Source organism: Chanodichthys erythropterus, chromosome 16 (assembly GCF_024489055.1).
Source record: "Chanodichthys erythropterus isolate Z2021 chromosome 16, ASM2448905v1, whole genome shotgun sequence".
In the NCBI taxonomy this organism is placed as follows: Eukaryota; Metazoa; Chordata; class Actinopteri; order Cypriniformes; family Xenocyprididae; genus Chanodichthys; species Chanodichthys erythropterus.
This window is the reverse complement of record NC_090236.1, coordinates 19,175,320-19,201,821: the sequence shown is the minus strand read 5'-3', so window position 1 is coordinate 19,201,821 and position 26,502 is coordinate 19,175,320. Positions and strand designations below refer to the sequence as shown.

At 37.4% G+C, this 26,502-nt stretch overlaps 1 protein-coding gene across 1 annotated transcript; it reads left to right on the top strand.

Annotated features, from left to right (window-relative positions):
• The first annotated feature begins 901 nt into the window (after positions 1-901).
• On the top strand, positions 902-26,502 carry ddr2b (discoidin domain receptor tyrosine kinase 2b). The gene is given in 17 exon segments (XM_067362262.1): positions 902-985; positions 1,853-1,943; positions 12,839-12,941; positions 13,027-13,258; positions 13,973-14,120; positions 14,418-14,520; positions 14,605-14,788; positions 17,206-17,446; positions 17,613-17,678; positions 18,115-18,251; positions 18,421-18,631; positions 20,261-20,487; positions 20,564-20,685; positions 20,824-21,021; positions 22,041-22,275; positions 24,444-24,593; positions 26,210-26,502. Coding segments are annotated over 16 exon segments (2,559 nt in total). The 5' UTR covers positions 902-985; positions 1,853-1,873; the 3' UTR covers positions 26,342-26,502.

Sequence of the window (26,502 nt, the reverse complement as noted above, 5' to 3'; positions counted from 1 at the left end):
CCTCACACGACAGATGACTGAAGATGTGATTCACACCAGCAAAGAAAGAGACAGCTCACCGCAACCCGGAGGAGTCTGGATCTCGCCTAAAGACAAAGCGCACCAGCTTCACCGGGAAACAAGGCAGGGTTCACTCGAGGTCAAGTTCACGAACACTCACAGACGTGTGAACTCCGGGCAAAGACAAACCTCCAGATGCCGGCGACTGAATCAGAGACAGAAACTGAGAGAAAATGAAAAACTGGACCAGACAGCGTGACTGTGACCAACCAAGACAATGAGCGCGCGACGAAGGACAGGACAGCGTGCTACTTAAAAAAAACAGCTAATGAGACACAACAGGTGAACACTTACCGAAACGAGTGGGAGGGGCTAGTGCACACGCGAGGAACTGCCACCAACAGGTAAGTAATTAACATACACACACACGCACCATAAATCACCCAGGCGTCGTGACAGGCTGGTTATGCACTTGCTCAAAAATTATTTTTTTTTAAATGAATTTTTAAATCATTTTTAACCAAAAAAAAAAGTTACGGACTGCAGCTTTAACCAAAATTAAAATGAAAACAGAAAATAAAATAGCAATATTAAAATATAATAAATAAAATAATAACAAACAATATAATAGCATAACAATACTATAATAACCCTTTTATTGTTTGCTGTAAAAAACAGTGAACTATTATGTGAAAGGGTCCTGCACTCTATAATTAAAACCTTCTGTTTCTCAGGATTAAATCTAGGCTATTTTGGACTTTCCCCAGAATGGTGCTGACTCTCCCTCCCTCTCTCTCTCTCTCTCTCTCTCTCTCTCTCTCTCTCTCTCTCTCTTTCTCTGTTTATTTCTGCTCTTGTATGAGGGTCACTTGCCCCAACCTCTCATTTTCCCTCAGGATGGGTCGTGAAGACAAGGAGGATTATGTTTTGCTTAGAGGCTAATACTAAGGGGCAGTGATCTTTGAGTTTATGACTGGAGAGAGTGGTGAGTGTCACTTGTGTTTTGTAGGATGTTTCATTTGATTCATTAGATTAGATTACGAGTTTGTTTCATATGCCCAACAAAACAGCCATAATTTGGCATCTTTGCTGGTAATTCTTTTTAATTAATACCAATAATTCTGGACAGTGATTTGGAAAAAGTTTATCAAGAATTCTTTTTTTTTTTTTTTTTTTTTTAATAAACTATTTTCCATGAGTAAAAATAAATTACAGTATTTTTTAACCTACATTTGTTAGGTAAATTTCTGTCATCTAAACTTTTTGAATGAATTTAACTGTACTTTAAATTCTTGACAAATGAATTCAGTAAAATAATGTAGCTGCTTATATAGAGAAGAGTTTTGCACACATTGCTGTTTATGATTGTAGAAGATGGTTGTGCTCCATAAGGAGTAAGATTTTCTTGGTCACCCCTCCACATGACTGTACATACAGTACTGCTCTCCCACAGGCAGCTGACTGGAGCCGTACGCAACATAAATAAACACCACGTACATAGTGGACTTTGTATACAGGGAGAACTTACTGACCTGAGGGCAAACGCACCTACAAGAGCCGTTTTGTTCCTCATCTTGTTGGTTTAATTTTTGACAAGTCTTGTTTTCAAGTATTATAAATATAAGAATGTGATTATTGCAATGCAAATACATTTTAGTATAATGTAATCTCATTAAAATGATTACATTATTAAAATTATTATTATTATTATTATTATTATTATTTAAACATTTTAATTATTATTAAATAATTATAAACCCATATTCACCCAATTCTGAAAGAACATTTGGTAAAAAGTTACACTAGTATGTTAAACTACTAGTTTGTTAAACTACTTTCATGTTGTTTACAGGATTTAAAATCATACAGTAAGATGTTTCAAATTAGACAATACCTTACTGTCCTTCTTCTGGTTGGAGCAGTGAAGTCACAGGTCAACCCTGGTGAGTAAAGTCAGAATAATTCATACAATTTCTAAATCAAATGATGAACAATTTTTTATTCAATACCATTATATAAACAAATCTATGCAAAGTATTTTTTTCTGTCATATGAGCTGTGAATTCATCAATATAGCTCGGATATTCTACATACTTTTGGAGCACTTGGTTTAGCATCACGTTCACTGCAGCGTACCTTTTTTTTAAAAATAATAATAATAATTATTATAATGTGTAACATTTATTCAGTTTTGAGTTAGTTTGATTTTCATGGACTTTCAGTTTGTTTCTTTTCAGTTCCCTTTGTTTTAGATTCCCGCCAGTCTTTAGTTATTATGGTTACAGATATGATTCATTATTCAGTTTTGTATCGTTAATTAACCTTATTTGCCTTAGTACTTAAGTTCCTGTGTTTTCAGTGTTCTGTTGTCCGGCTTTGTTAATGTTATGTTTTGTTTGCTTGCCTGCCTTTTGTATAATAATGGAATATATAAATAAATGTATGCGATAAGATTTCCAGTGGCGAGCAATTTATCTTTTCAAACCAGACTCGACTGGAGACACTTCAAAATCAAACAAATATCATAGCCAATCAGAAGAGCATGTGGGTGGGCTCTCTCTGCAAGTGCACTGCATTCGCACCACCATTTAAACATGATTAAAAATACATACTGAGTGACTGAAACAATTTTTATCATAGAATACACTTGTTTGTTCACCTTGAGTTGAGAGTTTGAACATTGTTTTTTCTTTTTATTTATTCTCAAGATCTGAGGTGAATAACCATTGTTGCTTTCAGTATGTCTAAATAGCTCACGAAGAATGATATTCAAACTCACATTAAATTCTTTTTACATTAAATAGGTCTAAAGCACATATGCTGTTCCAGCCGCAGCACTGCAGAAATAGAAATTGTTTGTAAAATAGAATGGCGGCGAATCAACTTTGCGGCTGGTTAGTACAACAACAACAACAAAAACTATGATTAACATGGAAAAGCTTGTCGTGTCTGGTTAGGCTTAGGGCTGTTACAGAATTTCCATTGATTTCATATTTTAAGTTGTTATTAAATCTGTGCATGTTTGTGGACTCCATCCATTATTTTAGTATGTTGGATTGTCATCACATTTTGTTTAGATAGCCTGTAATATAATTATTTGGGAATGATTTTACACACACACACAATGTTACCACTTCAAAACTGGGGGATTTGTCTTGACTATCCAATAATCATGGCAACCACTCGTGCTATCTCACACCAAGGCACCAAACCACCCACATCACCGCATATATATAAGTTTGTAGTTTTGAGAAAATGATGTTAATGCATGGTAAGTGAAACTAAAATAAGGCCATAAAATCCATACTGAATATTTGTTTACAAGACTTTTGAAAACTGGATCATGTAGCCTAAAATTTTTGTTTCAAACTGATGTGAAAATCATCCTGCCCACTCATTCACATAACACATTGATTTAAAGGGGTCATAAATTGCGAAATCAACTTGCGAGTTTTAATATCTAAGAGATCATCATACTATAAGAATATCCTGTAAGTTTCAGAACTGAAAACTTCCTTGTTAGTCCAATAGAAGCTTTTATTGACACCAGGCCCAGCAAGTGACTCATCCTGGAATGTGCCTATCTATAGATATTTGAAGAAATCAACCTCCGCAGAAGAAATCAATGCCTACTTCATCATTGCAATGTTAGCCCCGCCCACTGGCATGTTAAAGAAATAAAACTCCAGTTTTATTCAACAAATCTCGTAGCTACATCTTGTTTGCACTGTTATGATTAAAGCATTTGTTAGTGTGCAGAATTTGAGTTGCAATGATGAGATCACTGCTTTCATGAGCTCAACGACATGTCTGTGATTGGCTACAATGTTCATCACTGCAACCTTTAATGCCACAATCTAAATATAATGTCATATATCTAAATGCAATGCTAATCAACACTATTCACAATTAGTTAACCTTGAGCTGTAATAATAAAAATATGCTTTCAAGAGAGTAACTTAGCTATTTCATATGCAAAGATGTTAGCCAATCACAGCAGTGGCTGTTTACATTAAAGTCTCACAGCAAACACGCCCCTTAAAACGGAGCGTTTAAATAAGAGGGCTAAAATAAGGGTAGGAAAAATGCTTTTAATTTTTAAATTATGATGTAAATTATGATTTTTGATGTAAAAAGCATACTAGCATTATAAGTGCACCCTAGGAATCATTAAAGAACAATAAAACAATGCAGTTCATGACTCCTTTAAAATATGTAAGACATGTTTTGTGTAAGAAAGCCTATATGATTGGAGGCCTGAATCATCATGATATTTATGTTTTGATGTGCTTTTTAATTTTTTGCATTTTATTTACAACACAACAATAATCCAAATATACATAACAAAGGACAAAAAAAGGCACATTATTGAGCACAATGATCTAAACACAGAGACTTGAAGAGTCACAAACCTTTGTGCCATTCCTGAAAAAGTGACCCCAAACTCAGCGTTTGCAGAGACCATTTACTGGATTGAGCTTGTCCTCACTATGTTTGTTTAGCACATTATAAACATCGATTTCTGAGCAGATATACATGAACACTGTATTACACAATAAACACTGGTCTAAACATTTTAATATTCATCATATTTTATATGATGATCGTACTGTGCTTTATATTATAGAGCATAAAAACATCCTAGTGTCGCACATTTGGGGTCGGAATCTTTAGGCACTTCACGATCCGAATCCGATTCTGGGGGTCACGATCCGATTCCAAAATTAAATTATTGATCTCCTTCTTTTCTTATTAATTCATTTAATGAATTGAAAATCTTTCTTTTAAATGTATTTAATTACATTATATGTAATTATAAGTACTTTTTAAAGTAATTACAAGTTAAAAATGAAATTAAAACAATTGTATGTTATGAGTTTTAAATACATAAACTAATATAGCTTCAAAACATAAAAGCAAGCAAGGCCTAGGAAAAGGCCTAGGAAATAATGAGGGGAAAAATGTTTTACAAGGAATAAACAAAGAGTGCTTTCAGTATTTAAGAACATCTGAATGTTTTCCATTCAAGAGCTGTAAGTGTTTTTTCTCTTTCTCAGCTTTACTGTTGTTTGATCATTACTGATGACATCATAGACAGTGGGAGATCTAATAAGCAGCATTAACACTAATGCACAGATCGCTTTTGAAATATAAGATTTGTTTTGTCCTGTCTGTTTAATCCCTTAAGATATAACAGACTTTATTCATCAGTTTTTGAGATGCGAATACATTTAACCACTTACTGGGAGTCGCACACAGCTGCATGCACAAGCACTCTTCACAAAGCACACGTGATCATTTGAAAATGAACGTAGCCTTCTGTCAGTGAGTTTCATATTTTTAATATATAAGCCCACTGAATTCCAAATTACATAAATAATGCCTTCGTAAAGCATTTATAGGAAACTACCGACGACAATATTTCATATTTCAACATGTTTCCATCGATTTCACACATTCTGGCAATAGTTCGACTAGTACAATGTGAAGTTTATGTAACAATAACACGTTAACTAATGTAAGTGAGAATAAATTACTTACCTCTGCTGGATCAATCATATTCTTCTTCTTCTGAGGTAAATTCAAGGCTTATGCCTCACAGCGCATCTTCCAAACTCTATGAAAAGCAGAGGAATGATGAAGCTTGATGCATTGTTTATTGAGGTGGTGGGCATTTACAGGTTAGCATGGCTCACATGGATGAATATCATGTGAGTCACTTGCACTGCACGTGGGTGTGGTCACATTACAGGTAATGAGCAGACACGTGAGAAACTGTACCTCTCGTTGGTTTCATATGCGTTACATAAACTGACAATATTTGTTTTGGATATGAATTGCTTGATTTAAAAGTAGATACTTCAAGCTTTCTTAAGACATATCTCACATGTCTGTGTGACAAGTATTTGCTAAGTTACAGTTCATTTTAGACACATTTCAGAATGGACTTCACTGAGAGAGAGAGGGCAGAAGGGGCATCCTGTTTGTTTTCTTTATTTTGTGAAAATCAATTCACAATTTTTAATTGTGAGTGTACACAAATTAGACACTTAACAGTTTCAAATGATGTATACCACTTATCTGTATGACCAAAACTGACGGAGTATTTTGAGTCTCTTTCGCACTGATAAGGAAAAAAGTGAGGTGGTCACACTGGCACGACCATCAAAGACTGTTTGAACCTGATTCTTTATCTTTGGGTGCTTTCCTACAACATATCATGACAGAAGACCAGACCCAGTTATGTATTTAGCTGCTCAGTTTGCTGCTTTTGCATGGAGTGGCCTGAACCTAACAGACTACACTCTTCAGTTCAGCCATCTTACAGTCCGCTCGAACTATGACGATGAGACCTCCAAAAACTACTACCATCAAGTAGACCTCGCAGACACCCAAGCACTCGACTGGAGGGAGGCGATACTTCGATATCTGGAGAGTGTCTACCCCCCATCAGTACCGCAGCCAGTCCCAGAGCACAGCCCACCATCGCCCCTCACCATGGAGGTGATGACACCAGAGCCCCCCGGAGATGGAGAGCTTCCACCCACCCTGAAGACAGAGCCTGTGATGACAGTGCCAACTAACACCCCAGAGCCGAAGTACCAACATGAGTCTTACTAGGGGTGTGAGCTGGCAAAAGTCATACCAAAGATAATCTTGGTGGAGCTAGTGTAGGGCATCGCTCGACAGAACTTAACAATGACTTTGACCAAAGATCCATTTCCTGACCCCAAGACCCTCAGCCTTAACAGGAATGATGACATGACTTCTTTTAACAAAGAACTCTGTCTTGAGTACCTCTCAGCCCATCTGAAACAAACTGATCAAAACCCCAAAATCACGTGGGGTCTGACCACATTAAATCTATCGATTCTCTCACAAAGCCCTCTTGTATTATCAACAGAACAGGAAACACTAATCAGCGGATCTAAGACCAAAACCTCCTTTGAGTTGAACAGTCCTTTTTGACCCAGGCACAAAAGTAACTCCAGTCACTGTTCCAATGATCTTATTCTTATAGACTCAATCTCAAATGGACAATCATTGAAACATCATTTTAAACTATATTCAGAATAACACATGCTATGATGTGATTACTAACATGTTGGATTCGATGCATTATATGTTTGTATTCCCTTATGCATTTTCTTTCTCTTGTAATCATTGTTTTAATTAGGTCAGTCTAGTAATATGTGTGTAAGAAGTGTGTCATGTTTGAATTCTAATTACAGGATTTATTATTTTCTTTAATTTTGTGTGCATGAAACATTGAAATTCGGTATCAGGAAGATATTAGGAAACGTTATAAAGTTGCTAATAAAACAGGAAAATGTTCCACGGATATCACGTGATGCAATCAATGGACAATAGACGGGGCGTGTCTTATCTCCGTAGCAACGTCTCATTGGAGGGCCACATCTGAGGATGGAGCTAACTTTCTCCTTTAAAACTATGCTGTCCAAACAGTTAGTTGTTGAAGAACCGATACTTTGACTACGGCTGAAAAGTTGTTTGGGTTATGCTGAAAAGAAGAAGTTGAAAGCTGATCCTTTTACCGGGGCTGATTTTCCATCTAACAGTCGCTGACTATCTTCATCCATGAGCCGCGCAGCTGATACTTCTCACCCAACAGCCGTCACATCCAGAACTCTGAAACTCTCTGTGAACTATTTGACCAAAGTCTCCAAAGAAGAGAGCTGCTCAGAACAGCACGTTTCACCAGCCGGCAACAACTTCAAAGCTTCCGCACTACACAACGCCGGGCTTCCCTGAGAAGACGTCACCGCAAAACAGCCAATCCATGCCGGGATTCCGCTCAACAAGAGTCATGGAACAACTCGATTACCTCAGCTGTCAGAGTGAACGCAGGTACAAGCAAAACTTCTCTCTCTCTCTTGCTGGAAACCGATGAAACCGAAAGAATCAAGCCAAAACTCTGCTTTTGTGATTTTCTCAGATTAAGATTTCAGTTAGCACTGAACTTGGGACTTTTCATAGCTCATATCAACTCCGTGAATGTGTGTGCATATGTATGTGTGTGTGTTTAGCCTTAGTTTCTTGTAATCAGTAGAAGTAGTCAATAAAGCCTTGTTTTGATTTTCACATATACAAGTTTCTTGTGCTGTGTGTCAAATTAATGTCCTAAACTTAACGATCTGCTAAGCTACCTTTTGCTTATAATAATAAGCATAATAAAATATTGTTACTGTTGGCCACAGGATAATGTTTTATCCAGAATTGGTAAAATACTTTAACCTCAATTTTTCACTAGACGAAAAATTGATTAAGTGTTAAATATTAATTCTGAATCATTTACAGTTGATTCGATTCTTATTCCCTGTAACTTAATTACCCCTCTTTATAATTAATTGAGCTAATAAATAGGTGAAACCCTACGCTAGACACTGGAGATGACTGGCTGATCTGTTGGGACTCTGAAGTGCTGCTTCCCACTCTGCCTCACCCTGAATCTCATGTACCTTAATCGCCTTTGGTCCTGCCCAGCATAGCCTCAGCCCATTGACCTGTTAGCTCCGCATTTGCTCCTCTCTCCCTCAGCTCCACCAGAGGACGATGTCCTTACGGCTTCACCGTGCTCCCTTATCCCTCCCCTCCACCTCGGTCAGACATCACCCTGCCTGGACGTCACCCTGCAGTGTGGCTTACTCCTATGACGCCATCACATCCCACCCCTACTCGGAGGCGAGGCAGGGCAGCCACACTCACCTTCCGCTCCTCTCTCCAAGAACTCATCCCTGGAGAGGGCTCAGACAGTCTAGGAGAAGCCCTGCACTCGGCTAGGAATGAACTTCCCAAAGGTAGCCGAATACACAACCTCTCTAAACCTGTTTAGTACCGTCTTAATGGCAGCATCAAACAGTCCAGAGGGCGAGACAGGGGTATTCAAGAGGATTGCTTTGTCATACTCCCTGATGCCCAACAAATTAAGCAATAAATGCCCCTCTGCTGTCACCAAAGTGGCCATAGATTATCCAAGGGAACGAGCCGCCTGTCTGAGTGGAGAGCTAAATCGGTGGCCATGTGCAGTTCAGAGACCGCCTCCAGGGATAATCCCTCCCACTGATCCAGGTCCTTAAGAAGATCTGCCTGGTAGGCTTGTAATACTGACATAGTATGCAAAGCACCGTCAGTCTGACCAGTCGTCGTGTACGCTTTGCCCACCAACCTCAATGTCATCTGACATGGCTTAGAGGGCAAAATGGGAGCCTTCATCGATGAGGATGTCCCCAGGGAAAGATAACCTGCCAAATTCCTCTCCATCCGAGGCATCCTCCCATAATCCCACTCACTCAGCCCCTCTACATTAGAATAGTTAGAAGCATAATGTGCGACGCGAGCAGAGAATGTGCAGGCCTGGAAGAAATGGAAGACTCATTGGAGCAGTGCACTTATGACTGCACAGAAATCGCTTGTCTAAGCAGTATATATGCATTTATATATATTTATACATAGCATTATATATGGTCATATCATTGTTAAAACAACATCTAATAGTCATCTAAGACTGGCCTAAGACTATTTATTTATTTATATAATGGTAAAGTAACAACTTGCTTAAGTACTAAAATGCCTTTTTTTCCTTTAATGCAACAACCACTAAAAAGCACCGGTGGTAAAGAAAAATCCACATGATGAATCAAAACTCATTGCTTTTCCACACGATGAGGTAAATACTAAAATAAAGAAAGTGCACAGTATCATTGTCAGGGATATTTGTGTTTTGCCTTTGTTTTTGGATGTGTCTTCTGTGTTTTCCATTGGTTCATCCCATTCACCTGTGCCTTGTTAATCATTTGTTAATCACATTGTTAATTATCTAATTTGCTCCTTTGTTTGACTGTAAGTTATCTTCTGTTATTGGTGTTGTGTTAACGTTTCTACCTGTAGGATATCTTCATTTGGTTTTTGGATTTTCCCTCTTTGTTTCTTAGTTTCTATTAAAGTATGATTGAACTGATCTTCAAGCCTTATCCTTCTGGATTAACCAACCAGCCAGGTATGACAGAACACAAGACCCCAAAAGAATTGAAAGGTATGGATTACCTTCCAGAGTCTTGTCCTGCCATGGCTGCCCTTCCAGAGTCTCCGTCATGGCCACCCTTCCAGAGTCTCGTCCCATCATGGCCGCCATTCCAGAGTCTCGTCCCGTCATGGCCGCCATGCCTGAGCCCTCAGCCAAGATGACCACCACACCTAAGCCCTTAGTCAAGACGGCCGCCACCACACCTGAAACTCCAGTTTCCGTCCCATGTCCAGAGATGACTCTCATCCTCGTCCAGAGTCCAGAGATGGGGGGGGGGGGGGGGGTTGCTATACTTCCCCAGCCATAGTGCCCAAGTCAAGCTCCCAGGTCAGTTCACCCTGCTCCTTCCTGCAGTCACTATGGCCATCACCAGCCTCCTTGTCACAGCCTCGGAGGCAGTTCCAGATAAGACCGCTTTATCACACATGGCTGCGGAGGTCATCCCAGAACCGCCTGCTCTTTTAGACACGGCCACAGAGGTCATCCCAGAGCTATCTGCTCTCCCAGACACAGCCACTGAGGCTGTTCCAGAAGCATCCTCTCTTCCAGACATGGCCACAAAGGTCGTCCTCGAGATGCCCATCCCTGAACTGTCCGTTCCACCCTGGCTCCCTGAACTGTCTGCTCTGCCCTGGCTCCCTGAACTTTCGGCTCCGCCATGATCCCCTAAACTGCCCTGGAGGCTCTCTAACCTGCCAGCACTGCCCTGCTCACCTGCTTGTGACCTCCAGGACTCCAGGGTTTCCGCCCAACCTCCCCGGTTTGACTCTTTTTTTTAGCACAGAATCGCACCTTCCGGGAGGGGGGAGTAATGTCAGGCATACAGTATGTGTGTTTTGCCTTTGATTTTGGATTTGTTTTCCCTTGTGTTTCATTGGTTCATACCATTCACCTGTGCCTTATTGTTAATCACTTGTTAATCACCTTGTTAATTATCTCATTTGCTCTATTTTTTGTGTATTTACTATGCCCTCAGTTATCTTCTGTTATTGGTTTTGTGTTAACGTTTCTACCTGGTGGTAAGCATTCCATAAAAAATAAGAATTGTACATTTTAATTTCATGCTGACATTAACAATGTATGTAACATAAAACTCTAATGTACATAACTTTTCACTGTAAATTATAAGATTATAAGATAACATGTACATTTTTTACTTCCAAAAACTGTAAATTTAACAGTATTTGTTCCGTTAGATTTATTACAGTGTTTCAGAATTTATTACAGTGTTTATTATCGCATATTGTAAGAGACCTAACCATTAACCACTTAACAGGTTTTTACGTAGCATTTTACAGTCTTTTACAGTTAAAATTATGGTCGCTTTTGAGCAGACAGCTGAAAACAGGCATGTCTTTGACATTAGGGGAGGGAGGAAGCTACTGTACACTTGGGGTCCAGCGTCTGTTTAAATGCCAAAGTTTACAAATCAAATTTAGAAGGATGTGAAGTATTTATTCACTGGTTGACTGAGTTTTCCAATTTGTACTCCTGTACAATGGAGTCTATTTATAATTGCACTACTCATATACTGCCAGTGTTGTGATACAGAGTATATAGAACTAAAATGGCAAACGTTTGAAAGACTTTTTCTCCCAGCACCCTATTTTTGGTTACCAGAACATTATAAGAATGTTAGTTTATGGTTACAGAAAAGTATGGGAACTTAAGAAAAAAGAAAAAGGGAATCATACACTAACATTAGAAGAAAATTCTGTGTTTGCTGGCAAATAGTGTGACAAATAATACTGTCTATGATGAAGTTAGGCTTCCTATGCAGCAACTTATTATTTAATATTATAAAATATAAAATATTATAAAATATCAGATATTATTTAATTTTCAATTGTCTACCTAAAAGATTTTTTAACTCAAAGCTGAGCCTTTTAGTTCATGGTGAGTTTGTCCTGGCATGAACATAAAAGTCTCTCTGTTTTCTGCTGAGGCCTCATGGATGGGGTTGAGTGGTATTTTAGGTATTTGCTTATAGGGTGTGGATTCATGCTGCAGAGGTTGTGTCCACCTACAGAGTCTTGCTCCTGCAGCACAATGCCACCTACTGTGTAGTAAATAGTCTGGTGACGCGGTGGCTTCATGCTCTTCGACAAAAAAAAAAAAAATGTTATGGGTTCAATCCCAAAAACTGTGCTGACCCAAGAACCCAGGATCATTTTGCCTTTAAGAAAGATCTAGTTTCTGTCAGGGGAGACTGTCTATGCTATTACAGACCATAAAATAAGTTTTATGGTCTGTTTATGAAATTTTTTGAAGCGTCAAAGTGGTATTTGAGTGGACTGTCAGTGGATGGACAGAAATTTCTCAGATTTCATTAAAACATCTTCATTTGTTATTCGAAGATGAACGAAAGTCTTAAGGGTTTGGAATGACATGAGGGTGAATAATTGATGACAGAATTTTTATTTTTGGGCGAACTAACCATTTAGTTTAACTTGAAGTCCTAAATAATTAAACTAAAAAAACTAAATCTAATAAATATAAAATAATAAAAAAACTATATAAACAAAAAAAAAAACTAAAACCAATAAAAATGACAAAACTGCACATCAAAATTTCTAAAATTTTAACTAAAATTAAAGTGTAATTTATTAGTCACTTATAAAAATAACATCTAATTAAAAAATATTAACAAAAATAACACAATATAAAAATAACATCTACTTTAATTAAAAATATTAACAAAACATAGTGTACCAATGCTCATAAAATAACACTGAAATGTCTCATGTTGTTAATATGTGTCATTTGACATTCCTAAATTTCATCTTGTGATAGCTGTATGTAGGTACCCACTGGGGATGACTGGAGGCCAGATTCAGGATGAAGATATTTCTGCTTCAAGCCAGTGGTCAGAGTCCACCGCAGCTCGATATGGCAGGTACATCCAACACACAGAACACACACTAAAAATGATCAGAAACACTAAAAAGTTATTTTGTCCACCACGTCCATTTTTATTCCAGATTGGATTTTGATGATGGAGATGGGGCGTGGTGTCCGGATGCCATGGCAGAACCAGACAGTCTAAAGGAATTTCTGCAGATTGACCTTCGCACTCTCCATTTTGTCACTCTTGTTGGCACGCAGGGACGGCACGCAGATGGAGTGGGCAATGAGTTTGCCCAGCTATATAAGATTAAATACAGCCGGGACGGTACCCGCTGGGTCTCCTGGCGTGACCGGCGAGGTCGACAGGTGAGGTGACAGTGTTATTTTTATCAATTCCATTATGATTGAGATGTTTTTTGTGACTAGTTGAGAAGCTGAAGGGATAGTACATTCATTTTAATTCTGTCATCATTTCATCACACACATGTCATTCCATACCTGTACCATTCTTCTGTAAAACACAGATATTTAGAAAAATGTTTCAGTTTATTTTGTTCCAGAAAATGAGTCAGTGGTGTCCAATGTCATTGGGGTCCAATAAGATGGAAGGAAAAAATATATTTCAATGTTTTTATATTTTTCTCTCACAAAACTTTTGCATTCTCTCAAGAAAGTTTGCATAATAAATTATAAAGAAAAATCTTTATTTCAGCGATTTTGTAAACTGAATGCAGAGTTTCTCAAGAGTTTCTCGCAATATTTTTGCAAGAGAACGCAAAGTTTCTCTGTGGAATGCAATATTTTGAGAGTATGCAAAGTTTTTTTCAATTGAACACAACATTTTTGTGCAAAAATGCAAAATGCAAAAGTGTTGAAATACAATTTTTTCCTCCCATCTCATTTTTTTCCTATATTCATGTCCCTGTAGGGGCTCCGTAGGTTTGGAATGACACAAGGGTGAGTAAATGATGACAGAACATTTATTTTTGGGCGAACTATCACTTTAATCTTTTAAGAATTATGTTTATTTTAAAATGTGAAGTGTGATTTCATTGTTTGTGTGTTCTTGTCATTATTTAGATCATTGAAGGGAACAATAACGCCTATGACGTTGTGCTTAAGGACCTGGAGCCTCCTATTATTGCTCGTTTTGTGCGTTTCATGCCTGTGACTGACCCCTCTATGATTGTATGTATGAGGGTGGAGCTCTACGGCTGTGAATGGCTCGGTAAACTATGTTCTTTCTAAATCAAAAAAAACATAGGCTACTATGTGCAATTACTCAAATACAGACTGTGGCATTAACAAACCTCAAAAGAGTGACAGTTACCTAAAATGTCTGATCGCAACAATGCATAAAGAAAGCTACAAGCATTTCCTCAATTTCCCCATAATACCTTTTATGATGCTTTTGCATCCTTTTGCAAGCTTGAAATCTGAAGTCTGCATTAGCTGTATTTGTATGTAAAGGTGTGACCACTTTATTATTCATACTGGTTTGGTACAAAAAAACTATCTGCTGCAGATGGTCTGGTGTCCTACAGTGCCCCTTCTGGCCAACAGATGAACTCCAGAGGCCAACAAATCTACTTAAATGACACTGTGTATGATGGAGCCATTAGTTACAGGTAAAGGATCACACACACTAAACACTAAAGCAGATATCACCATGTCATCCACAAAAATTAAACAAGGTTTTCTTTTTCTCTCAGCATGACAGAAGGCCTTGGACAGCTCACTGATGGAAGCTGGGGTTTAGATGACTTCACTAAAAGTCAGGTGTATGGTGTCTGGCCTGGCTATGACTATGTGGGCTGGACCAATACTAGCTTCCCTGGTGGCTCAGTGGAGATGACATTTGAGTTTGACCGGATCAGAAATTTCACATCAATGAAGGTTCGTCTGACCTTCTGAAATTCATCTGCATCTGCATATCCCTTGTGAAAAAGTAGTGTACTTCATTTTATTCAGTTATTCAGTTTATTGGATGACTTCAAATCTTAAAAGTATATTTTTACACTTAAATAAATAAAAGGCCACTTACTTAAAGAGAGTACACTTTCATGACTGTTTCTTAAAACAATTTAAGGAATAGTTTACCCAAAAATGAAAATGATCCCATAATTGGTGTATATGACTTTATTCTTTCAGCCAAACACAATTAGAGTTATATTAAATAATATCCTGGCTCTTCCCAGCTTTGTAATCGCATTAAATAGTGCCCGAATTTTTGAAGCTCCAAAAAGTGCATCCATCATAAAAGTAATCCATATGACTCCAGTGTGTTAATAAATGCCTTCTAAAGTGAAGTGATTGGTTTTTGTAAGAAAAATATCCATATTTAAAACTTTATAAACTATAATCACTGTCTTCCAGCAATGGTCGTATGTATGACTTAGGCATAGCGTATAAGCTTAGGTAATAATTGATGAACACTGAAGTGCAGAGGATATCAATTTTGATATAAGAGAAGAGGAACTAAGTCATACGTCGGGTCAGAGGCCACCCTTCTGCTGGAACTCGACTGTCTTGTGAAGGCGTGTATGGACATTGCTGGAAGTCAGTAATTATCTCATTCCTCAGCATGTTTGGGTCCCCCGGTTGAGTTTCTGAATGAGTTAGGTGGCTCGCTCACGGGCGAGCTTAATTTCTCATTCAGGGCTGGAGCGGAAGATGAGCTGGCAGGCTTATGCCTTCCGAGGACGCGACTGGACTTCCAACTTTGGGTGTGACAGTTCATTCTCAGTCTGACACTGAGTTGGCAGTTGTGCTTGCCCAGGCTGCCACCAGCATTAGGTTTGAATGGACTCCTCCACCCTGTCTTGAACACTTGGTTGGACGATGGTTCGGAGCTTGGCTGAGTGTTGCGCTCCAATGGTCCCCCAAGAGCTCCCCCAGTCTCATCCAGAAACTCAACTAGGGGGACCCAAGCATGCTGAAGAATGCCCGGTTCAAATTTTCCTGGAAGTGCATGAGGAAATTTCATAGTTGTGGAAGATACCTTTCTCTGCCAGAACATGTTTAGCCAGGACCTCCATCCTCACTACCCTCAGTGGTGGGGTATGCTTCCTGCAAGTCTATCAGGCCAAAAAATAAAACATGTTCGTGTTCAAAAAAGAAAAAGTAAAGAAAAAAAAAAAAAAAGTCTATCAGGCCAAAGCATTGAAAGATCTTCACAAGGGTAGTCGTGGCCCAGTGGTAATGTTCCTGTTTGGGGCTCCCATGTATGACGCCTAGTGTCAACACCTTGGACCCTATCATACACCCGCCGCAATGCAGTGCCAGACACGAGGCAAGTGTTTCTTGCTAGATTCAGCCCAACGCAGTTATCATTTTCATGTCCTGCACCACGTTGTTTAAATAGCAAATGCATTTGAGCCCATTTGTGCACCCATGGGCGTACTATTCTGAAAACGAGGTGTCTTCAGGTGCATTGTTGGCGTGATGCTATTTTGAGGCAACTGAAATAGACTGCGCCGTTGTAAAATGTGCCTAAAGGCGTGTGCACAACACTTGTACACTATGCTTATTACACACAGGGACACGCAGCAGCACACAAACATGCCAAATGTTTAAAATAAAGGATTACAATGTAAAAGATTATGATTGTGTGCATAAAGATAAAAATGCTTTGGTGGAATCCGGCTTGTCCCATCAATCCGTTTCCTCGCTAGAGAAGTGTTCAGTTTTTCCACTTGCAAATTCCACCATGTAAATAGTGAATCCGCCATGGCACGAGCGCAACTGGCTTTTAAAGGGAATGGGAGATTAGACTCTGATTGGTTTATTGCACATTAAACCCAAAACATACCCATTACTCATGCGCGCCGACCTTTTTTCCATCCTTAAACTAGCAAAAGTGGATTTGGACACGCCCTAAGTGCACTTGCGCTGTGCACTTTAGACCATGCACTTAGATAATTAAAATGAGGCCCAATGTCTCTTTTACTAATTACTAACTGAAACATTTTCCTTTAAAGTACATTTGATATATTCATATTTTATTTTTCAATGGTTCCTAATTATGTTCACCTGTTATTATCTGTATATGACATTAAAGTATATTTTACAATTAATGCTTGTCATACATTCAACAACCATATTTCAGTTATGAAATTATGGTAAAGTATATTATATCCGTAATAGGTATTCTTTTAAAAAATATGTTGAAGTGTTGGCCTACTTCGTTTTCAGAAGGGATATGTAGGCCTATAGTAATAGTAACAATAATAATAATACAATGATAATACAAAGTATTGTAGTGCTACTTTGTGTTATTATTAATTTGAATGGATAACCATCTGTTTCTATAGGTCCACACAAACAACATGTACACATGGGGAGTAAGAATCTTCAGACAGGCCATGTGTTACTTTCGTTCGGATTCAGACTGGGAGCCCAATCCTGTTTTGTTCAAGCCGAAAGCAGACAACATCAGTCCAAGTGCTCGGTTTGTCACAGTTGCCCTTGGCAACCGCAGGGCCAGCGCAATTAGGTGCCATTTTGTATTCAATGACATCTGGATGATGTTCAGTGAAATTGCTTTCCAGTCAGGTAATAATAGAGGTTTAATCACTCTGCATTTTCCTTCTTTCATCTCTAGATCTCCTTTTCTTATCTGTTTGCTTTTCACTATTCATTTGCATAGCATATTAATAGCCTACTAAAAATAAAGTACTGCTACAGTTTAAAATGCCTTTTACCCAAATCCACCTTTCAGATACAGCGGTGTACAACACCTCTCTTGTTCCTCGTAAACGAAACCAAACCCCAGGTATTTATCCAGGTATAATCAGTACAATTATTTTACATACCATTCATAATTCCTTGTGAATAATTATCTGCTCTTGCACGTTGCCATTTGGTTGTTACATTTGTACAGTACAGTATGAATTTGCAGGCAACAGCACCCCCTGATGTTCATTACTTCATGCAATGGCAACATAAATTTCACAGTTACACAATGAAAATATTTTTCATACACTAAAAGATAAAACAGAGTTTTAGCATAATGCTGCAGCTTAATAAAATGTAAAAAAAAAAAAAAAAAAAAATGATGGGGCATGAATATTTTCACTGTATATGAATGGGAGAAATCATAACGTTGACTTTTTATTAGAATTATTGGAATAATGTCCTTTTGCACAAACTATTCACAGAACATTTGATTCTGTGAAATATAAACATTTTGTATCATCTTTTGCATGCCAAATATTCTGCAGTTGATGATCCCACCCACAAAACTGATGACAGCAACACACGGATCCTAATAGGCTGTTTGGTGGCCATTATCGTCATTCTGTTGGCCATTATAATAATCATACTATGGCGGCAGGTCTGGCAGAAGATGATTGAGAAGGTAAGATTATCATCTTCTTCGCCAACCTCAACTTTATTAACTTGAGCTTTAAGCCTGCTGTACATTTAAGCATAAAATGACTATTGGTAATCTTATGCAATAGAAAGTTTTATAACATTCACCCTGACAGCTTGTGGTTTTTATTGTAACATGTATGTGACATTAACAGGCCTCTCGGCGTATGCTGGATGATGAGCTGACCGTGCGTCTTTCTGTTCAGAGAGAGGCATTCACACACCGTCACTCCTCTCTTTCCAGTGATGTTGAATCCAATTCCACATATGAAAGGATTTTCCCCATGGGATCTGACTATCAGGAGCCATCCCAACTTTTACGGAAACTACCAGAATTCCAGGCTACGGAAAACCTTGGTTAGTGCTGCTCAGTGTAACATTAAAGGATTAGTTCACTTTCAAATTAAAATTTCCTAATAATTTACTCACCCCCATGTCATCCAAGATGTTAATGCCTTTCTTTCTTCAGTCAGAAAGAAATTAAGGTTTTTGATGAAAATATTCCAGGATTATTCTCCTTATAGTGGACTTCAATGGCCTCCAAACGGTTGAAGGTCAAAATTACAGTTTCATTGCAGCTTCAAAGCATTCTACGCAATCTCAGACTAGAAATAAGGGTCTTATCTAGAGACACTTTTGCTCATTTTCTAAAAAAAAAATAAAATTGTATACATTTTAACCATAAATGCTCATCTTGAACTAGTTCTCTTCTTCTTCTTCTCTATTAAAATTCTGGCAGTGTAGACACTGCTAAGTGTATTACTGCCCTCCTCAGGTCAAAGTTTGAACTAAATTGTCATATAATAATAATTAATAATTATAATAATTTGTTACATTTATATAGCGCTTTTCTGGGTACTCAAAGCGCTTTACATATAGAAAGGGGAATCTCTTCAACCACCACCAATGTGCAGCATCCACCTGGATGATGCGACGGCAGCCATATTGCGCCAGAACGCCCACCACACACCAGCTTATTGGTAGAGAGGAGACAGAGTGATGAAGCCAGTCAGTATATGGGGATGATTAGGAGGCCATGATGGACAGAGGCCAATGGGCAAATTTGGCCAGGATGCCAGGGTTACACCCCTACATATGCTAGTGCAAGTATATAACAATTATTTCAAACTTTGACCTGAGGAGGGCAGTAATACACTTAGCAGTGTATACACTGCCGGAATTCTAATAGAGAAGAAGAAGAAGAGAGCTAGTTCAAGATGAGCATTTATGTATAAAAAATGTATAAAATTTTAATTTTTTTTAGAAAATGAGTCATGGTTTCTCTAGATAAGACCCTTATTCCTTGTCTGGGATCGTGTAGAACATTTTGAAGCTGCAACGAAACTGTAATTGTGTGCTTCAAATAGTTCGGAGGTCATTGAAGTCCACTATAAGGAGAATAATCCTGGAATGTTTTCATCAAAAAACTTAATTTCTTTTTGACTGAAGAGAGAAGGACATGGATGTCTTGGATGACATGGGGGTGAGAAAATTATCAGGAAATTTTTATTTGAAACTGAACTAATCCTTTAGAGAGTCTTGAGTTTTTATATATATATATATATATATATATATATATATATATATATATATATATATATATATATATATATATATATATTCTAGCCCATTATGTGTAGCCTATGTAAGTTACAAAAATCTCTTAATTCAAATATTCTTTCAACATGTGAGGCTGGACATCAAAGATATCATCACATAAAGCTATGATATGGCTTTAGAGTTGGAGTTGTATGGACAAGAATTAGAATTGTATGGACTAGTTTTATGCTGTTTTATGCGTTTTTAAATTGTAATAATATTCTCAATAGTACTCTTTTTACTGTACAGGTAACAGGTAAAATATAACAGGTTTGGTATGAGGTTTGGAATGTTATTTAAATTCATTTAGATTGAGATTTTTATTTTTATTTTTGGGTGAACTATCCCTTTAGCAACATAACATGCCTACAGTATGTTCATATGGTTGTGTTACAGCAATGATCGATGCCCCTTCCAAACCCTCTACGGCCCACCCTACAGATGAGGCCCCACACTACGCAGAGGCAGACATTGTGAGCCAGCAGGAAGCCGCCGGTGCCCACAGTTATCGTGTCACTGTGGTCAACATGCCCTTATCTCCAGGAAGGGATGGAGCTCTGGAGGAGTTTCCAAGGGAGAGACTAACTTTTAAAGAGAAACTTGGAGAGGGACAATTTGGAGAGGTTGGTGAACAGTTCTCTTCACCATAAAGCTATTCTTGGTTAAGTTATTTGTTATATGTGTTCATACCTTCTGCAGGTTCATCTGTGTGAAGCTGAGGGAATGCAGGAATTCATGAAGGACCATTGTGATGACATCAGTGATGAGCCAATGCTCGTAGCAGTCAAGACCCTAAGAGAGGATGCAAACAAAAATGCAAGGTAACACACAGGTGCAGGTGTCCCGCAATCTATGTTACGTGCCTGTTGTTGCTGAGAAGCACTGCTTTTTGCTTTACAGATGCTGTCCAGCCATTTTAGGACTGTTTAAACTTTCCTCAAGGAAATCTACATTTTCAGGAACGACTTTTTGAAAGAGATCAGGATCATCTCACGATTAAGAGACCCAAACATCATTCGTCTGTTGGCAGTGTGTGTTGAGAGTGATCCACTTTGCATGATCACGGAGTACATGGAGAACGGAGACCTCAATCAGTTCCTGTCCCGCCATGAGCTGCAGGATGAAGGAGTTGGAGCTGGTGACTCGGCTACCATCAGGTATATCAGACTGAAGTTAAAAAAAAAAAAATCTTAAAAAAAAACTTTAAATAATTTGTTACAGCCAAATTATTATTATTAGAAGTAGTTTTAGTGATAGTAGTAGTAGTAGCCTATTGTTGTTCAAATATTTTGATTAAAAACTTTTTATTTAATATTTAAATTAAATAAATGATTCTGATTAATTTAATCAAAAACATTTATTTAAGACTAAAATAATAATACAAAGTAAAAAGATGTTTTAAAGACCAAAAATGTTACTTAAAGGATTAGTTCACTTTCAAATGAAAATTAGCCCAAGCTTTACTCACCCTCAAGCCATCCTAGGTGTATATGACTTTCTTCTTTCTGATGAACACAGTCGAAGAAATATGAATAAATATCCTGACGTATCCAAGCTTTATAATGGCAGTAAGCGTTACCAAACGAGTATGATCCTGAAGAAAGTGTCTCCATCCATATCCATTGATCATAAACATATTCCACATGGCTCCAGTGGGTTAATAAAGGCCTTCTGAAGTAAAGCGATCCATTTGTGTAAAAAAATTATCCATATTTAACAAGTTTTGAAGTAAAGTAATTAGCTTCCGCCAGACCACCTTCCGTATTCAAGTTACGAAGAAAGTGTAAACTGGCGTCGCATCAGTTACACTTTTTCCGTTAAATGAATAGGGAAGGCGTAGGACGTAGCGTAAGCTTTTTGAACTGCTAGAGTTTTACACTTTCTTCATAAGTAGAATACAGAAGGCGGTCTGGCGGAAGCTAAATACTTTACTTCATAACTTGTTAAATATAGACCAGAGACCATGATTTTTGATTGGACCAATATAAAAATGCACTTCGAATAAATAACAGGGTCATTTCACTTTCAGTGCAGACATACGCTCAAGAGTTGTTGATTTGAATTCTGCCCTATATTCCATGTCTTCTAAAGCCATATAATAGTTTTGTTTCATGAACAGGTGGAAATTTATAAATAGCATAAAATACTGTAAATGTCTTTTTCTTTTTCTCTGTAGCTACAGAATACTGATCAACATGGCCACTCAGATTTCCTCTGGAATGAAGTATCTGTCATCCCTGAATTTTGTTCACCGTGATCTTGCTACACGCAACTGTTTAGTGGGCACAAATAACATCATCAAGATCGCTGACTTTGGCATGAGCCGAAACCTGTATCGTGGAGATTACTACCGTATACAGGGACGAGCTGTGCTTCCCATCCGCTGGATGTCCTGGGAGAGCATCCTACTGGTAAGCCTGATAGAGTCAAATATGCGGTGCCTTAAAGGGTTAGTTCACACAAAAATTTTAATTCTGTTATTAATTACTCACATTCATGTCATTCCATACCCGTAAGACTTTTGTTCATCTTTGGAACATAAATTTGGAGCGGTTTCCTGGACAAGGTTTAAATTAAGCCAGGAGTAGGCTTTAATCCAGAATAGTTAATCGTGGCTTAAAAATGGCTAAGAATGGCTTCTGAAACACAGATAAAGTACAGATTACTAACACCTGGACTATGAAGTCTCGAACTAAAATAAACAAGATTTAAATTTAAAACCAAATGTGCTAATCAGAATTAGCATGACAGAAGTTGCCTATAAAACATGGAATGAATCAAGAACAGCTTAAAATCACATGAAACCGAGAAGTAAATCCAAGGAAACAATGGCTGCAATAAGAAAGAAAAAAAAAAAAAAAAGCTTTACTAAGCAAGAAAAATTTCTTTTAAAGTAAGCAAAATAAGCTATATAGCCAATAGTCATGCACAGCAAAATCTCCAGAATTAAATCAACTCTGCTCAGAGTACATATGGTTCCTCTCTAAATAGTGCTAACATATCACTAAAGCAGAGTTAAAGTTAATGAGATAATTAAGCAATTAAGTTATGATTGTGCATTAGTGATGAACACCTGCTGTTAACAAGCAGAATCACTGAAGAAAAGAGAAACACAAGAACTACAGTTGACTTCAGTCACAGCCTTATTAATTGCTTAATTATCTCATTAACTTTAACTCTGCTTCAGTGTTACTTTAACACTATTTAGAGAGGGACCATATGTACTCTGAGCAGAGCTGATTTAACTCGGGGGATTTTACTGTGTGGTCAGAATTATTGGCACCTTTGGTAAATATGTTCAAGTCAAGTCAAGTCACCTTTATTTATATAGCGCTTTTTACAATGCAGATTGTGTCAAAGCAGCTTTACATTGATAACTGATACATAATTTTTGCTGCACAGCAGCTCTTCAAGAATAGTGTCAATGCAGGCAGATCAAAGCACTGTTGAATAAATGTCAAGAATACTGTTGAATATCAAATGTCAAGTGTCCCCAAGTGTCCAGCTGAGACCAAGGACCTGCGCCTTGACACAACACAACGCAGCCCTGAAGTATCAGCAGAGATCGAGTCGACTAGATCATCCGTTGTGAAGGCCTCATCGACACGACAACCAGCACAGTTCCTCAACAAACCGTCCATACCGGCGTGATGAATAAAATCCTCAACTGGATGGAACTGAAATACATACTTTGATTGTTGCGATCCTATCAGACTTATGTTCAAAGAAGGTTGTGAAAACAAATCTGTATTGTTTATTGGTATAGTGTAGATATTTTTCTTACACAAATGCATCGCTTTGCTTCAGAAGGCCTTTATTAACCCCCACGAGCCATGTGGTTATCTTTTATGATGGATGGTTGCACTTTTTGGGGCTTCAAAATCTCATCCTCTTTTCACTGCCATTATAAAGATTGGGAAAGCCAGGACATTATTTAATATAACTCTGATTGTGTTTGTCTGAAAGGGATGGCTTGAGGGTGAGTAAATCATGGGGTAATTTTCATTTTTGGGTGAACTATCCCTTTAAAATAAACAAAACTCACATTTCAGGTCATCGACAACACCACTGACGAATAAACATTGAACAATAAGCATGTCTCAACCAGGTTCATCACTTGTCGGGGTCCCCTTGAAACATTTCCGTTGTCATCTGTGCTATTTGCCGTGTGTTTCTGTATTTGGTTGCGTTGTGAACTTTTGCAGAGTATATCTGCAGCATTATTTGCAGCACAATGTGCTGTCAAACTGATGAAGATGTTTTCTTAATTTTTCTTCAGTTGCAGCACGTTGAGCTCTCTCGGCCACCGAACATTTAGTCTAGGACTAGGCTGTCCGAAACCGCTCCATGATGAATAATAGTAATCTCCAATGGACGTTCATGAGAGTACCATGACACATGCGTATTTTGTTAACACTAGAGCAGACGCTGCGTAAACGTGCCTCGAAGATTAATATTTTGTAAATAAAGTGGTAAATTATGTCTCACAGTTTTGGAACAACATGTGGGACATAATTTTCATTACTGGGTGAATTAACCCTTTAAACTCAAATCTGTTTGATCATCTGTATTTCTACAGGGTAAGTTCACCATGGCCAGTGATGTGTGGGCATTCGGGGTGACCCTGTGGGAGATTCTAACCCTTTGCAAAGAGCAGCCATATGCCCAATTTACAGACGAACAGGTGATCGAAAACAAGGGAGAGTTTTTTAGAGACCAAAACAAACAGGTGAGACTTGCAGTGCATGCAATTATAATAACTCTCATTCTTGGCAAGCCAAGTCTTGCAGTATCTGTGTAAATCATTTTTATGTACAGCAAGGCTGTTACAGATCGCCCATCAGAGACCTCCAGAAAACAAAAAAATCTCAGTAAACCTTTTTTAATTTAATGAACTGATAACAATGTTCCATATACAGTATGTAATGCTTAACAAATATATAATTTCCCACGTTTATAAATATATATAATACAGTTGCTGTTAATAAATATTCTATTTTAATGTTAATTTGTTTATTTACTAAATATTTTTATTTGTTTCTTAATCTTAATTTGAATTATTTTTATTATTTTTTGTTGTTTATTTTCATTTCTATTATTCTATTATTGTTCTTGGTATTTTATTATTCATTTTATATATATATATATATATATATATATATATATATATATATATATATATATATGTACACAGTACAGTCCAAAAGTTTGGAACCACTAAATGTCTTTACTGCCACTTTTGATTGATTTAATGCATCCTTGCTGAATAAAAGTATTAATTTCTTTAATTTCTTAAAAAAAAAAAAAATTCTTACTGACCCCAAACTTTTGAACGGTAGTGTATAATGCTACAGAAGCTTTGTATTTCAGATAAATGCTGTTCTTTTGAACTTTCTATTCATCAAGGAATCCTGAAAAAAAAGTACACAACTGTTTTCAACATTGAAAATAATCATAAATGTTTCTTGAGCAGCAAATCAGCATATTAGAATGATTTCTGAAGGATCATGTGACACTGAAGACTGGACTAACAATGCTGAAAATCCAGCTTTGCATCACAGGATTAAATTACTTTGTCAAATATTTTTAAATAGTACACAGTTATTTTAAATTGTAATAATAGTTCACAATATTACTGTTTTTTACTGTATTTTTAATTAAATATATTAACATATATATATATATATATATATATATATATATATATATATATATATATATATATATATATATATATATATATATATATATATATATATATATATATATATATATATATATATTTAAATGTTATATTTAAATATAGGCTAAAATTGGCCCCTGGTCTAAAAACAGTATTTCTGCATGGCAGAATATTTTTATATTTTGGTAGCCAACTGAATGTACTGAGCCTCGCACATGACATGCAAACAAAAATATATATTTTTAGTTAAATTTATATAATGCACAGTAAGCCTATAGATACTTATTAATTTGTTCTCTCATTTTAATAAATCGTGGCCACGTTGAACTAATTAGTTCTCTCGTTTTGATTTAACTAAAACAAGAGAACTAACTATTACAATGTGGCCCCGCTTAGTAAAACGAGGGAACATTTTGAACACTATTTAGTTAAAACAAGGGAACAAATTAGTAAGTTGTGGGAACAAATTGCTAGTTCGTAGCCATGATAGCCTACATGTTTTTTCCCCGCATGTCATGTGCGGGGCTCCTTAAATATCTGTGCATTTTCCCTTCAATACCTAAAAATAGCTGCCACTGCAAGATGAGTCAGGAAGAATCCATGTAATAACATGGAAAATACAAAAGGTGTCAGTGCTGAGCTTTTTTTTTTTAACCCCTCAGGTCTATCTGCCAAAGCCAGCCTGCTGTCCAGATTCAGTGTACAGCCTCATGCTCAACTGCTGGAAGAGAAATGCCAAAGAAAGGCCTACGTTCCTGGAGATCCACAGCATACTGATGGAACAACATGACTAATTCCATGCTGATGCACAGAGCAACTTTCCCCCCCCACATTCAGCCCTCCTTTTTTAGCTCTTAAGAAAACATTCCAAGAGATGTGAGAGAAGTCAATAGCAATATCCTTCTCCAGTATATATTTATAAGAAAATAATACATAGACCTATACACATATTAAA